Here is a 13673-nt window from a genome sequence, read left to right as displayed (position 1 = left end):
TGCACCTTTCGGAAAATTTAAGTTAGCAGTTATAAAAGTCAATTTTTTTTTTCTTTTTTTTAAACTTTTGTCTTTTTTGTGTTTTTTCGGTGGTTTTTAATGGGATTTATTGGCCCGACTCTGGAAAACGCGTAAGATTCAGGCAGTGTTGCTGTGTCGTACAAATCACTTTACCAAATGTCTCAAAACCCATCATCACCTATTATCACTTCAATGGAGACGGCTGAAATGGCGTTTTCGGAAAAGGTGTTTGCTTGCTTTCAGTTGTTTTATGGAATTCCTTCATTTGTTGTTATGCTCATTTTGTTTGTACAGTTAAAATCTTGCAAACGATATCACAACTCATTTTATCGACTAGTTCAGGTGGATTTGCTTACGGTAAGTCACAAACTAGCAGTTTGCGAAACTTTCAAGTTTTTCGGCAAACGGTGCTTTTTATTACCGAAAAACTTGCTCAATACTATGATAACGCTGAACACAGTATGTTCCAGTTTGTTCAATTAAAGGTGGAATAGCGCCAGTTCGGATTTTGTTTAAATATACTTATAATGATCCTAAACGACCAAATATCATATGTTGTAAAACACTCCAAAAAATTTTAGATTTCAAAATTTCAAAATTTCCGGTCAAAGTTTTGGCAAACTGCCAAAATGTTGAAAATATGAACTTTTGAAGAAATCCAAAGCAATGTCGCATGTTCCGACCCCTACAATAATTGAAACAAAATTACTGTATAAAAAATGTAGAAAAAAAAAATTTTTTTGGTCTACTTCTAAAATAATGAGTGACAAAAACTAAGTAATTGTCCCTTTTTGACAGTAAATAATATTCATTCAAGTACAGTTTCAAGTTGACTGGACATCTGGCGGAGCTGCAGTGCCTTGGGCTTGTCCGTCAGCGAACATCGGAAGGAAGACGAGCAGGCCGAACAGTGCCCATTTGATTGCAGGGTTCATTGTCGGGCGGATTTTTTGTTCTTTGGAAACAACACGGGACATAAAATAAAAAAATTTCAAAAATTAAAAAAAAAACATTTTTTTTAAATATACGGTCATTTGGGCACCATTTGAGTGGTTTTTGACAATTTCTCCACTGGCGCTACTTCACCTTTAAAGCCTCTGTCGATTTGAAAAAAATATATTTCAGAACATGTTAACCTATGCAAACACGTGGATCGCGCTTAGACTCGAAAAATTCCAGTCGTGCATTTTTATGTTGAGATGTGTGGAATTTTATGTCCCGTCTTTTTTGACCTTGTCGAAATATTTTTCGTTATTTTTCAATAACATGCAATTCCTGTTGGCAGCAGTTTTGAATATTCATCGCATTTCTTCAATTTTATTTCCAATGAGTTGTGAAAAGGTTTGTTTTGAATGTGACTGATGGGTTCTCTGGGTATTTTGAATTTATAGACTTAAAATGAGCTCAACAAACAAAATTTGTAGTGGGAAATCTAAAAAAAAATCCAAACTTTTTAATGCCGTTTTAAAATTAAAAAATAAACAGCTGATTTTAGCTGAAAAAGATTAATTTCGTTGAAGCGGATAGGTAACCAACTTTGATAAAATTTAATTTGAATCCCCTCATTAAATTATCAGCCTCTTTCAGCCACTTGTCGATTTTGGTTGCAGAATTCTCGATGTAAACGTTTTTATTTTATTAGTCTTCTTTGGCTTTTAGCGGCCGGTTGTATGTACAAGCGTCTTCCCACTTTCAATTTTTTTAAAAATTAATACACTAGTTGACAATAGTAACTTTCAGTTCTGGTGTCGCTACTACATTCTAGTGACCTTAGCCTTTTGCATATACAGTTATCTTCCTCGCTTTTTGTGGGCTTCGAAGTTTACGGTTGAAGTCAAAATCATCAATGGCACACTGACAAAGTTCCGGTATCCCGATGTAATGGATCAGGCTATCAACGTAACTGCAGTCCTTAACGTTGTCTATTTTATATTAATTATAATAATTGGTCTAGTCACAGTTATTTTGGTAAACAAGATGAAAGGCAAGGAGTTTTTTTCAAACTTTTAAAGAAAAAACTGAATTTAATTTGATTTTCAGTGGTCTCCGAATCCAATCTTGTGGTAAAGCGAAAGCTGTCAAAAATCTCAATGACCTATTGTTCAATCTTCGCTGTTCAACTTACTTGGACAATTGTGAACAGTTTGAATTCGAATTTCAGTTTATTTCCTGATATAATTCTGAATGTAAATACATATCTCCTCACAGTGGTCTCTGATTTGGTAAGACCCTTTTTTCATTTTTTTTTAATGTGCAAAATTTCATATAATTATCTCTAGGTAACTTTGGCACTTCCTTGGATTTTGTTGATTCACGATGGAAATGTGAGAAAAGGCATATTGGGTCAAAAGATGCAACGTAGAACGATGGTGGTTTCGTTGACCTAATTTTTATGGAATTTTTTTTTGATTTTATCGCCAAATGAATAATGACAAAACTGCACCATTGTTCAATTATTGATTTTTCGGGAATTCTTACAAAAAGTGTTTGAAAAAGTAGAAAAAACGGTGAAGTAGCGCCAAACATCATAGTAAAAAAATCTTTTAAAACTTCGAAACTTTATTTGATTTTCTAAAAAATTGAAAATTTCAGTTTCGGTCGAATTAAATTTGAACCTTTTTTGAAGCGCTCGCTTTTTTTTCCTTAAATTATCTTTACGTTTCAGTGTATTTTCACTTGGAAATTATTAAAAAAAATAATTCAAATCAATTGAAAATTTTCTACAAAAACAATTGAGTAAATTTTGGTTATTTTTTTAATGCTTGTACAGTTGATTTCAACAAAAATTTCAACAATTCAACAGATTTACATTTCTCTTTGAAGAAGGAAAAGCAAGTTGGAATTTGGTCCCTCCAAAAAGATTTTTAAAAATCTCCAGTCAAAGTTTTGGCAAATTGCCAAAATTCTGAAAAATATGGGATTTTGTGGAAATCCAGAAAAAGTCGCATGTCCCGACCCACACAACACGAACACTCAAACTTAAAAAACGTTTATAGAATTGTTGTCTAAAAAAACATCAAAAAAAACTTTGTGGGGTAATTCCATAGATCTGGAAATCAGTGAAAAACACACTGATACTGTTTCAGAGGTTTCGATCAAAAAAAAGTAGTTGCGGCTGAGTTCCGATACTCAAACTTTTGTGGTAACCTTAATTTGAATACCTCTGAACGAGGAATATACAAACAAACATGACATTTTGAAGCAAATCAATGTTTAAACAGTTCGCGATGCCCTTTATCTAAACTTTAGACGGTGTCTGGCGGTTTCCGGCACAATAATCATGCTGTCAAGTGACAGTTACTTGGAAATCGGGAAAATTGGTGCACAGTCTTTGGTCAGCAAACATGTTTTCTTGAAATCGACCAGGAGTCTTATCAGTTTTCGGGTCTTGAAACCTCTATTTTCGGCAACAAGAGCCCACCCCCCCCCCCCTCTGTCCACATGATATTTGGACTCCTTACGTGATAATGTTTACCCCGCGGGTGTTTCTATAAAAGGGAGTTATCAGTTTTCATAATTAATCAGTTTTGATCAACATGCCCAGCCAACAGTCTATCGATATTGAAAGTGCTCCGATTGTTACGCCACCACCGTATATGGACCCAGCTAATGCGCAGGCCAAGAAGAAGTGGGCCCGGGTCCGACAGGAGTCCTGCTCTCAGATGAAGCCATGTGCATATTGTGGAGCTGCGCCAGAAGCCCAAAAAGCCATGTTCCCGAATGAGCCGGGTAGGTCGAACTTGAGACGATCCAGTATTCTTATAATTTCAAAATAATTTTTTTCAGTGTTCATGTGGCCCGCCCAACGTCCGACCAACTATATCCACCAGGATTCGAAACAATTCATCGGATACGTCCTCCTTATTGCTGTTGTCATTTTCTTGCTTTTCGCAGCGTGCAAGTACTTGCCATGAATGTGTAAAAAATTTTAGTGTATTGGTGCTTGTTACTATTTTCTTGTATATAAATGTTCTAGTAAATTTGTTTTTTGAAATTTAAATGTGATGTGTGGGTGTTTTCAGAAAACAAAATTCGGAAAAATCAGTTTTTTGGAAGTTGTTACGTATGTTTCGAGAAAGAAAAGTAATGAAGTTTTATATATTGTTCGATCATTTGTTTCACATTTAAAGTACAGTGGTGGCCAAAAATATATGCGTTTTTGGTTTTTTTGCTAATTCTTCATAACTTTCAAATGAGTATAACTCAAGAACTAAGTACGTAAGAAAGAAAAGTTTGACTCGAAATTGTATTAACAAAATGAACATGGTGCATAATATTTATTTTACAAAATACCAAAAAAAATTCTAGACAGATGAAATTGAAATTCTGTGGAGTTATGACATTTGAAAATTATGAAATAATACAACTCGCTCTTATAACAAACTAAAATTTAAAATACTTACAACTTCCACAGGTATCACTTCGACCTGTGCACCAGAATGCGAGCCCAGAAATAATTCTAAATATTTGAATTCTAACTTTTTCCAGTTCACAGCTTTGACCCACCAGTTAAAGCAATTCTATAATCGGTGACAACGGTCATTATAATAAGTCCATCGATTGGTGGATACAGACTGAATAGACTGTAAATGATTCCAGACTCGGCTGATATTTCGAAATTGAAGAACGGGCCTAGTAGAACCGGAAATATTGGCATGTGGAACAAGACTGTTGGCACAGAGATTTGAAGGAGTAAAGTTTTGAAAAATTGCTTTTGAAGTCGTTGGTTATCAGGTGAAAAGTTTTTGAGTTTTTCGTTCATTTGGCGGTGCATTGATGCACCACAAAACAGCATTATTGAGTATTGAATTACCAGTATAGAGATGGTCCCAGCTATCATAATTACACTTGCCGGTCTCAGTTTATACTCTTCACTTGATGGGTGTTTTTCCTGTAATTCCAAGAATTTTGAGTCTTTTTTTAGTGAGTTAGCTGGGTAGACAGGTATTTAGGTAGGCAATAGGTAGGCATGTAGGGATTTAGGTAGGTACATGGAAGTAGCAGGAAAAGAGCGGACAGTAAGACAGGCATATTTTAGATAGGAACTTTAACAGACTGGAATCAGGAAAGCAGGTATGAAGCAGGCGTAAGGTTAGGGACTGGAGCAAAGTAGGCATGAGGCAGATATTGGGTAGGCAGTCAAATAGTAGGACTATAGGAACATACACATTTGAAACAGAAAAGTTAGGTAGGCATGTAGGTAAGCAAGCAGACCTGGCATTTTTTTTTGTCGTTTTTTTTCCTAATATGGTCACTTGAGTAAATATGCAGGCAGGTATCAGGTGACCACGCAATACATATCTAGGCAAGTAGGAATCAGGTAGGTATAAAGGGGCAAGAGTGAGATAATAAGTAATTAGGCAGTTGGTAAGAGGGCAGGCGCGTAGGCAAGCGTGTAGGAAAGGAGTACAAGTATGCAGTAGGTGCGTAGGCAGGCAGGCATCTCTGAACTAAATAAAAATTTCCCACATAAGCAACTAGTATGAAAATGGCCACTCGATCCACACCAATATTATAAACGTCTTTAAACTCCGTTCTTATATAATTATATGAATAGGTGTCCGGGAATAGACAAAAATATACTGATGCACTCCAAGCGAAACCAAAAAATATCACATAGAAAACCCAGAATACAAGCTTCCAACCAGTAAACCAAGATTCGAGAAGGTTAGCGCTGAGAAATCATATGTTCATTCTGTAAAATTTTGAATCAACTTACTTTACAAGAACCATATAGCGGTAAATAAATTGAACGGCAACGAATGAAATTAGAGAAGAATATAGTCCGGAGTACAAAACAAGAAGCATTTGAACTAAAGATTTAAATTCCGAAAGATCATTCGATAAACTAAAGTAGACAAAGGAAGCATTGAAATTATGAACAAATGGTCTTGCAAGCATTTCAGTACAGGAAAATATTAGTCCAAGTAATGCAAATAAAATTATCATGTACTTGTAAGCTCCAGTGATGTTTTTAGTGCGACGAGCAGTCAGATAGATCAAAAGGGAGTTGCACACCAATGCGGTAAGGAATGCGAATTCAGCAATTGTCCGGGATAAATCGCGAAGGTTCACCGTCATATTCGTAGAAATATGGTGTTCAATTATTATCAAAGAAGAATAAATATTGTATAGACAGTATATCATTTCCGGCAGAACCTTAATGGTGATGTGTTATATCCGTTGTAGACTTGTTTGTTCGTTTAGATAATTGTTGTGGTTGCATGCTCAGAAGTAAGAATTAGAGCTTGTACAGTGCATGTCACTGTTATGGGAGTCCCATGGGATCAGAGCTGTGCGGCAAATTTGCCCAATTTGCCGTTCTGCCAAGCTCGGTAAATTTCGAAAAAGTGGATTTGCCACATTTTCCGAGCCAGGGAAAATTTTAAAAATTTGCCGAACACACCACAAATTGGATTTTGAAAAATTTGATAGGAAATATTGAGTTAAAAAAAAACAACAGTAAAATTACATAAAATGAGTGAAATAGGCGTTGTTCAAAACTCTTTTGGTGCTCCTAGAAATATCAGAAATGTTCTCATTTTTCGGAGTTTGCCCAGCACGGCAAATGTGGGATTTGCCACACACTCCAGAGACATTTTTAATTTACTGAAGATTTTCAGATTCACACTCACAATATATATTTTTAATTGCTTCGATCACTAAAAGAGAAAATATACAATGTTCGCAGTCGACATCGATCGAGGACCGAGATGAACTCACATTATCCACTTTTTGGGTATTGCAGTAGCTTGAATACGGAGTCATTTCAGGTACAAAAATGGTCTTGTAACTTGGTGAGTCAAAAGAGCAGCTGACATTATTCCAGGATTGCGAAAACGTTTTCCACACTTGGTAATTTTCTGAAGTAACTAATTTTCCTAACACTACCTTAGCTTGGGCTTCCATGGGAGGCATGTACGGTTTTTTGACACTTGCCTCCAACCTTATCATGCCGGCCTGCATCCTGGCGTAAAATCAAATGCTTGGTGTTTGCACCACGTAGTGCGTAAGGTGGTTCGCTCGCCGCGGCCAACACTTTTCGGGTTTCGCGCCGCACCATACATCAGGCGCGAGGCAGGCAGGCGTTTTCATGGAAACCCTAATTTTAGCCATGCTTTTGAATTACTGTATGTGCTACCATCATGTTACGTTATACCTTTGTTCATGTTTTTATACGTAAGTAGACAGGACCGGAACTATAGATCTGGTCAACATAGGCTAATTTCCGTAACATTTTTATTCGAGAAGCTCCATAAACAGAATAAGATATAAAAATGAAATACAATACTTTCTAGCATATGATATTTTTTGGAGAACGAAAAGTGGAAATAATCACTATATATTCTACTGAATAATAGTTATTGCGATGAAATCAAAATCTACCTTTTAATAATTGTCAGAGTTTCTCCAAAATGTCTGGATCTTATCTTTTTTGGATTCATGTGACCCATTTTATTCCAAAACTTGGATTTGTTGCAACATTTATGTTTGGCATGTGTCTACTGTCCTTGAACTATCTCGGTGCTCAGAAAAATTTCGGATCTTACAAGTACCTGATCACTGCATTCACAATGCTGGGAATGACTTTTGCGACAGTAGAAATTATAGTGTACCCGGTAATAATATGCTTTGTGGGAAACATGTGTAAGTATAATTGTTTCAGAATGTTCACAACTACAAAGCCAGCTTTCTGTTCTATAGTTTTGAGGAATCTTTTGGTTTACGTGGATCGTGGTCAAGAAATATTCCTCTGGGTTAGGCAAAACTTTTTTTTTTACTTTAAAATTCAATTTTTTTTTCAGCAATTTACACATTTTTCCATTCCGCAACCATGTCTCTATTATCAGTGCAATTCATTTATCGATATTGGGCAGTTTTTGAGTAAGAAATTTCACAAATTCAGAAATTCGATTTCAAATTCGAAACAATTCTAAAAATTTCAGCACGAACAAACTTGCATACTTCGAAGGATGCAATTCTCTTTTTTGGTTTTTCTATTGCGCATTTTTTGGCTTTCAATATGCTCTTGGTACCTACTTTTTCTTAGCAAGAGACGAAATAACAGATGACTACCTTCGTGAAGATATGCTTCTTAGATATAATGCGAATATAACTGAGATCCCAGCAATGGCAATAGTTGCCTATGATCCTGTGGATGGATCAGTAAGATGGAGAAATGTTATAGGAATATTGAACATTTGCTCAATTGTCAACTTTCAATATGGTGTCATGATCTACTGCGGATGGTCGATGCACACAAAAATGGAAGATAAAATTAAGAATTTTTCGGAGACTCTTAGAAAACTCCACAAACAGTTTTTCAAGACTCTGGTGCTCCAGGTTAATAGTTACTCCTGATTATATTTTCCTAATACACATGAAGTTCAGATAACAGCTCCTACAATCATATTATTCATTCCCATCACAATTATAATATTTCTTCCTCTGTTCAACTTAGACGTCAGTCTTCCATCTGGTGTCATGCTATGCAGCTTCGCATTGTATCCTCCCACTGATTCATTCATCGTCATGTTCGTTGTGTCGGAGTATAGAAGTACTGCCAAAAGTGAGCATGTTGAAATAACAAAAGTACTTAATCATCATGTTTTAGGAACTCTAGCAACTTTTTCAAACGGCATCAAAAAATTTAAACAGTCTAGAGTTGGTGGAATTCCATCTGGAACTATAAGTTCTCGTTACATTGCCTCATGACTTCTTAGCATTAAAAATTGATCTCTTCTCCCCGCAACTTCACGGAATATCTTTTAGTTCGTTTATGGCTCATTGGCATTTTCTTTCTCTATAGTTTTTTTTTTTTACCCGTTTACATTCCATCCCCAACTAGAAAAGGAACCCTTTTTGGTTCTAATAATCTTTAATAAATGTTTTTATCTGGAAACACTGCAAAATTCCAATTAACTAATTTGGAGAATGAAAAATAATTTTTGAAATTTGCCGCACCCTCCTGAAACATATTTATTTAACTGAAAGTTTTCAGACTCCTCCTTATGGATTTCAAAAACATTTTCAAATAGAGTCTGGAAATGTTTTCTGTGTTGTTTCATTTTTACCTCAAATCTGCGTGTTTCACCTGTCATCGAAAAATATTGTTGTATATAAATTTATATCCAACTTGTTTTCTCTCGGCTTGAATTTCCATTTCCCACAAATTTCGCATTTTCTTTTAGAACTCAAATATGAATTAATTTTCCAAGAACTTTTCAGACCACTTTTAATTAACACAAGTTTTTTTGTTTTGGAATCAAAAATTTAGTTGTTTAAAACGTTATGGCCCAAACTGTGACAACATCTTTGGAGTCTGTCCAACCAGATCCTGCAGCTCAATTTATGACGGCGACTCAGCTAATTTACGGAGTTCCGTCAATTACACTAATGCTATTTTTTCTATTTTATCTTGGAAATTCGAAAATCTATACAAACTCTTTTTATAGGATTGTTCAAATTAGTTTGCTAGTGGTAAGAAATGATGTTGCTTGAAATTTATGGTAATTAAAAATACGCAAAAATGAATTTTGAAAAATAGTATTAAAAAATTGAATTCCTAAAATTAAAATTGTTTTATCAAATTTGGAAGGTAAATCAAAAAGTTATTTGAAACAAATTTCCGCATATTTAAAAATCTTGAATTGACCGTAAAAAATGTGTAAACCTTTCACACAGCTTTGTGTCGATTTACGCAGCGTGTGTACTTCTCGAGGAAGAGTGTGCATTCTCGTTTACCAATTTTAACAGAGTAAATTAGCTTTTTTTGCGGAAATGTTCTATAAAAATGCATTAAAACGAATTTGAAAATATAAAATATTTATCAAGCTTTTAATTTTTAAAAAAACTTTGAACGTTTAATTTCAAAATGTTCTGAAATGTTCGAATATTCACAAAAAAAATGAGTGGAACACAACTACAACACTACAGTACTCCCAATATCCCTTCAAAAGCTTAAAACTTAAATTTTCCGACTCTACAGTAATCCTACAGTCCCTCCCTACTCCTACAGTGAGCTTAAAGTTCAAACTACATAAATACGAAAAACTGCGATTTATGCATATGTATATTGTAGTAACTGATGATTAAAATAAAATTTCTTCCGTCTGGACAGGTGGAAATTAAAAAATAGGGAAAAAAAGCTAAACATGGCTCACGGAAATCGAAATTTTATCCAAATTCTCAAAGTTATCACTTCCTTCAGAATATTTCGTGCTTTGCCAACACCTGGTTTGCAATTCGTCTGGAAAAGCATCCCAGTTGCATTTTCATGCTAAAATGGATTGAAACTTTTCTGCCAGGCGCTCTAACACTTGCAAAATATCATGCTTATTGGTTTATGCATATGCAGTTCCTGACAACTGCAATTTTAAGTGTTCATCGGATACTTACAGTAATGTTTGCCGGGAAATTTGAAAGGGTAATTTTTCAGCAACAACTTCTCTAATAGTTAAAAAAAAGGTTTATTCTGATTTTTTATACAAATGCTCAGAAATTAATTTTTTAGTTGAAGTCGAAAATCTGAACATTTTGTCCCATTCTCTTCAAGAGCTAAAACTAAAAAAATACCTAATTACATTAATCGTACAGTACATTGACGCTATCTTCACACTAAACTCGAGCACAAATCCCAATTTTCCAAAACTACAGTAACCCTGCAGTACCCCTACCGTACCACTACCAATACATCGTCTGTTCTCTCGCTAGTTCCGACCTAATACCTGTAAAAAAGCTTAATACTCAATTTTTCCAAAACTACAGTAACCCTACAGTACTCATACCGTAGCACTAAAGTACTTCGACACCACACTAGCCCAGAATTAATAACTCCACAATAGCTCTGTACTCAATTTTTCCGGATCTACAGTAGCCCTACTGTACTCATATAGTACCACAGACCCTACACTACATCGACACCGAAACCTCTTCAGAAGCGCAAAACTAAAATTGCACGGAACTCTTACAATGTTCGATTTTCAGATTTTTTTAATCAGACTTGCCTGAGATTAAATACTTCCCCCTGAAACAGAGTTTTTCAAAAATATCTACCAAATTTTTTTCCAGTTTTGCTACCGATGGTACCCGGCAATTGGAATATCCATGTTTGTATACAGTCACCTCCCGAAATTATTATGGCCCGGGTTCACGTTTGAGGTGCATATTGTTAATGGAACACTTATGAAAACTAGATTCAACTTGGTTTACGTAAATGCAATTAATATTAATGCAATATTTTCTTCGATATATTTCATTTTAATCTTGACAATTGGAATCGCTACGGTGGTTTTGGTGACAAAAAAGTTAAAAGGTACAAAAAACCAACAAAAAAATTGTTCGTTCACAAAAACTGCAAGTTTAGCTGTCAACCTTCCAACCGACCGAATTTCCAAAAAACTTACACGCTTGGCCCTGGTCTACTGCTTTTTGTACACTGGGATTTTGCTGTGGAGCGTGATTGCTTCTATCGACTCGAGTTTCCCATTTCTTCCAGCCTTCATTGTCAATCACAATTTCACACTTCTCACTTATCTCTCAGATATTGTAGGTTTAGTTTCAAAGTAAGTTCCAAGGCTTATAAATAATTGTTTCAGATGACATTATCCCTTCCATATATTCTCATAGCATTTGACTCCAACATTCAGCAACAAGTGTTCAGAAAAAAGAGACGGGTTATTTCTGTAGTGGCGACTAGTGCGATGATGTCATAATAACATTCATTGTGTTATTTGCGAAGCGGCCGACATCGATTGAGGACCCCGCTTTCAAATGAAGTCTCGAAAAAAGTAGTGATGTTTTATTCCCACCATAACGCTATGTTTCACCTGTCAGATAATTTTTTGTGCCTTATAAATCACCATTTCTCTATTTGGAAAATCGGTCCAAAGTTTCCATTTGCATTTTCTCCATTTTCGCTCGAACTCAATCTAGTAGGAATTTCAGTTATATCCAATCATTATGGAGCCATCAGTAACCTCATCTTTAGAATCCGTACAACCCAATCCCGCTGCTCAATTAATGACGGTGACCCAGTTAATATACGGAGTTCCGTCATTTATTCTAATGATATTTTTTCTAATTTATCTTGGATATTCAAAAATGTACACAAACTCATTTTATAGAATTGTGCAAATAAGTTTACTGGTGGTAAGGAAGTTTGAGCAATTTTTTTCAATGTTTTTTTTAATTTTATGAGGGGGATAATTTTATTAAACCCTATTGAAATTTTGACTGTATCACCTCATTTTGTGACTGGGCAGTTGAATATTCCAATTCTAGACATATTTTTCTAAGCTTTGATTTCCAATTATCAAACTTCAATTCCAACTCAGACATTTCCAAAAGCCATTTCAGAACATTCTGTGCTTTGTTAACACCTGGTTTGCACTTCGTCTGGAAGAGCATCCCAGTTGTATTTTCATACTAAAATGGATAGAAACTTCACTGCCAGGTGCTCTAACACTTGCAAAGTATCATGCTTATTGGTTTATGCATATGCAGTTCTGTGCAACTGCAATGCTGAGTCTTCATCGGATACTTACAGTTGTGTTCGCTGGGAAATTTGAAAGGGTAATTTTTCAGCAACAACTTCTCTAATAGTTGAAAAAAAGGCTGAGATTAAATACTTCCCCCTGAAACAGAGTTTTTCAAAAATATCTACCAAATTTTTTCCAGTTTTGCTACCGATGGTACCCGGCAATTGGAATTTCCATGTTTGTGTATAGCCATCTGCCAAAATTATTATGGCCCGGGTTCACATTGGAGGTGCATATTGTTAATGGAACTCTTATGAAAACTAGATTCAACTTGGTTTATGTAAATGCAATTAATATTAATGCAATATTCTCTGCGATATATTTCATTTTAATATTGACAATTGGGATCGCTACGGTGGTTTTGGTGACGAAAAAGTTGAGAGGTACAAAAACCAAAATTTGTTTTATTCCTTCATAAAACCCGCAAGTTTAGCTGCCAACCTTCCCACCGATCGAATTTCCAAAAAATTGACCCGTTTGGCACTGATCTACTGTTTTTTGTACACTGGAATATTGATGTGGAGCGTGATTACATCTATCGACTCGAATTTTCCATTTCTTCCAGCCTTTATTGTCAATCACAATTTTACGTTTCTCACGTATTCTTCTGATATTGTAGGTTTTATTTCAACTCAACGTAAATTTATGTTGCTGTTTTTTTTCAGATGACTTTGTCACTTCCATATATTCTTCTTGCATTTGACTCCAATATTCAGAAGCAAATTTTTGGTTTTAGAAAAAAGAAAAGAGTTGTTACCGTAGTGGTTAATAGTGCGATGTTATCATAACTTTTTTGGGGAAAATATACAAAGTTCGCAGCCGACATCGATCGAGGACCGCGATGAACTCACTGTGTCCACTGTTTGGGTAGTGCAGTAGCTTAAAGCTTGGTGCAAAAATGGTCTTGTAACTTGGTCAGACCATACAAAAGAGCAGCCGACATTATTCCAGGATCGCGAACATTTTTCCCACACTTGGTAATTTTCTGAAGGAACTAAAATTTCCTAACACTGTTTTAGCCATGCTTTGAATTGCTGTAGGTAACTTTATACCTTCGATCATGTTTTCACCTACGTAAGTAGACAGGACCGGAACTATAGATCTGGGCTAATT

The 13673-nt window shown here is 35.4% G+C and overlaps 6 protein-coding genes across 6 annotated transcripts; 5 read left to right on the top strand and 1 right to left on the bottom strand.

Moving 5' to 3' along the window:
- Positions 1-177: 177 nt before the first annotated feature.
- On the top strand, positions 178-2461 carry srg-57 (Serpentine receptor class gamma; the record flags this gene model as incomplete). Its single annotated transcript, NM_071342.5, has 5 exons — positions 178-378; positions 1147-1362; positions 1762-2005; positions 2062-2243; positions 2301-2461. The coding sequence occupies 5 exons, from the start codon at positions 178-180 to the stop codon at positions 2406-2408; spliced, it is 951 nt and encodes a 316-aa protein (NP_503743.3). The 3' UTR covers positions 2409-2461.
- Positions 2462-3539: 1078 nt separating this feature from the next.
- dod-3 (Downstream Of DAF-16 (regulated by DAF-16)) lies at positions 3540-4016 on the top strand. Its single transcript, NM_071341.7, has 2 exons — positions 3540-3750; positions 3808-4016. The coding sequence occupies exons 1-2, from the start codon at positions 3558-3560 to the stop codon at positions 3933-3935; spliced, it is 321 nt and encodes a 106-aa protein (NP_503742.1). The 5' UTR covers positions 3540-3557; the 3' UTR covers positions 3936-4016.
- Positions 4017-4394: 378 nt separating this feature from the next.
- On the bottom strand, positions 4395-6102 carry str-33 (G-protein coupled receptor str-33; the record flags this gene model as incomplete). Its single annotated transcript, NM_071340.1, has 4 exons — positions 4395-4480; positions 4528-4912; positions 5491-5695; positions 5741-6102. 4 exons carry the CDS (start codon positions 6100-6102, stop codon positions 4395-4397), a joined length of 1038 nt encoding a protein of 345 aa, NP_503741.1.
- A 1334-nt stretch (positions 6103-7436) lies between these two features.
- str-13 (Seven TM Receptor) lies at positions 7437-8736 on the top strand (the record flags this gene model as incomplete). Its single annotated transcript, NM_071339.1, has 6 exons — positions 7437-7640; positions 7688-7778; positions 7827-7905; positions 7968-8364; positions 8413-8590; positions 8636-8736. 6 exons carry the CDS (start codon positions 7437-7439, stop codon positions 8734-8736), a joined length of 1050 nt encoding a protein of 349 aa, NP_503740.1.
- Positions 8737-9312: 576 nt separating this feature from the next.
- On the top strand, positions 9313-11735 carry srg-59 (Serpentine receptor class gamma; the record flags this gene model as incomplete). Its single annotated transcript, NM_182417.1, has 5 exons — positions 9313-9501; positions 10232-10447; positions 11092-11335; positions 11387-11568; positions 11619-11735. The coding sequence occupies 5 exons, from the start codon at positions 9313-9315 to the stop codon at positions 11733-11735; spliced, it is 948 nt and encodes a 315-aa protein (NP_872217.1).
- Positions 11736-11982: 247 nt separating this feature from the next.
- srg-60 (Serpentine receptor class gamma) lies at positions 11983-13348 on the top strand (the record flags this gene model as incomplete). Its single annotated transcript, NM_071338.2, has 5 exons — positions 11983-12171; positions 12379-12594; positions 12700-12943; positions 12994-13175; positions 13226-13348. The coding sequence occupies 5 exons, from the start codon at positions 11983-11985 to the stop codon at positions 13346-13348; spliced, it is 954 nt and encodes a 317-aa protein (NP_503739.2).
- Positions 13349-13673: the final 325 nt, after the last annotated feature.

Source organism: Caenorhabditis elegans, chromosome V (assembly GCF_000002985.6).
Source record: "Caenorhabditis elegans chromosome V".
NCBI classification, from domain to species: Eukaryota; Metazoa; Nematoda; class Chromadorea; order Rhabditida; family Rhabditidae; genus Caenorhabditis; species Caenorhabditis elegans.
The sequence above is the reverse complement of the archived record's forward strand: the minus strand, read 5'-3'. Positions and strand labels throughout refer to the sequence as shown.

Bases quoted from the DNA above. Each gene is read 5' to 3' on its own strand.
- dod-3 (NM_071341.7), top strand. From the start codon at position 3,558: ATGCCCAGCCAACAGTCTATCGATATTGAAAGTGCTCCGATTGTTACG. The intron at 3,751-3,807 runs GTAGGTCGAACT...AATTTTTTTCAG, and splicing joins CATGTTCCCGAATGAGCCGG to TGTTCATGTGGCCCGCCCAA.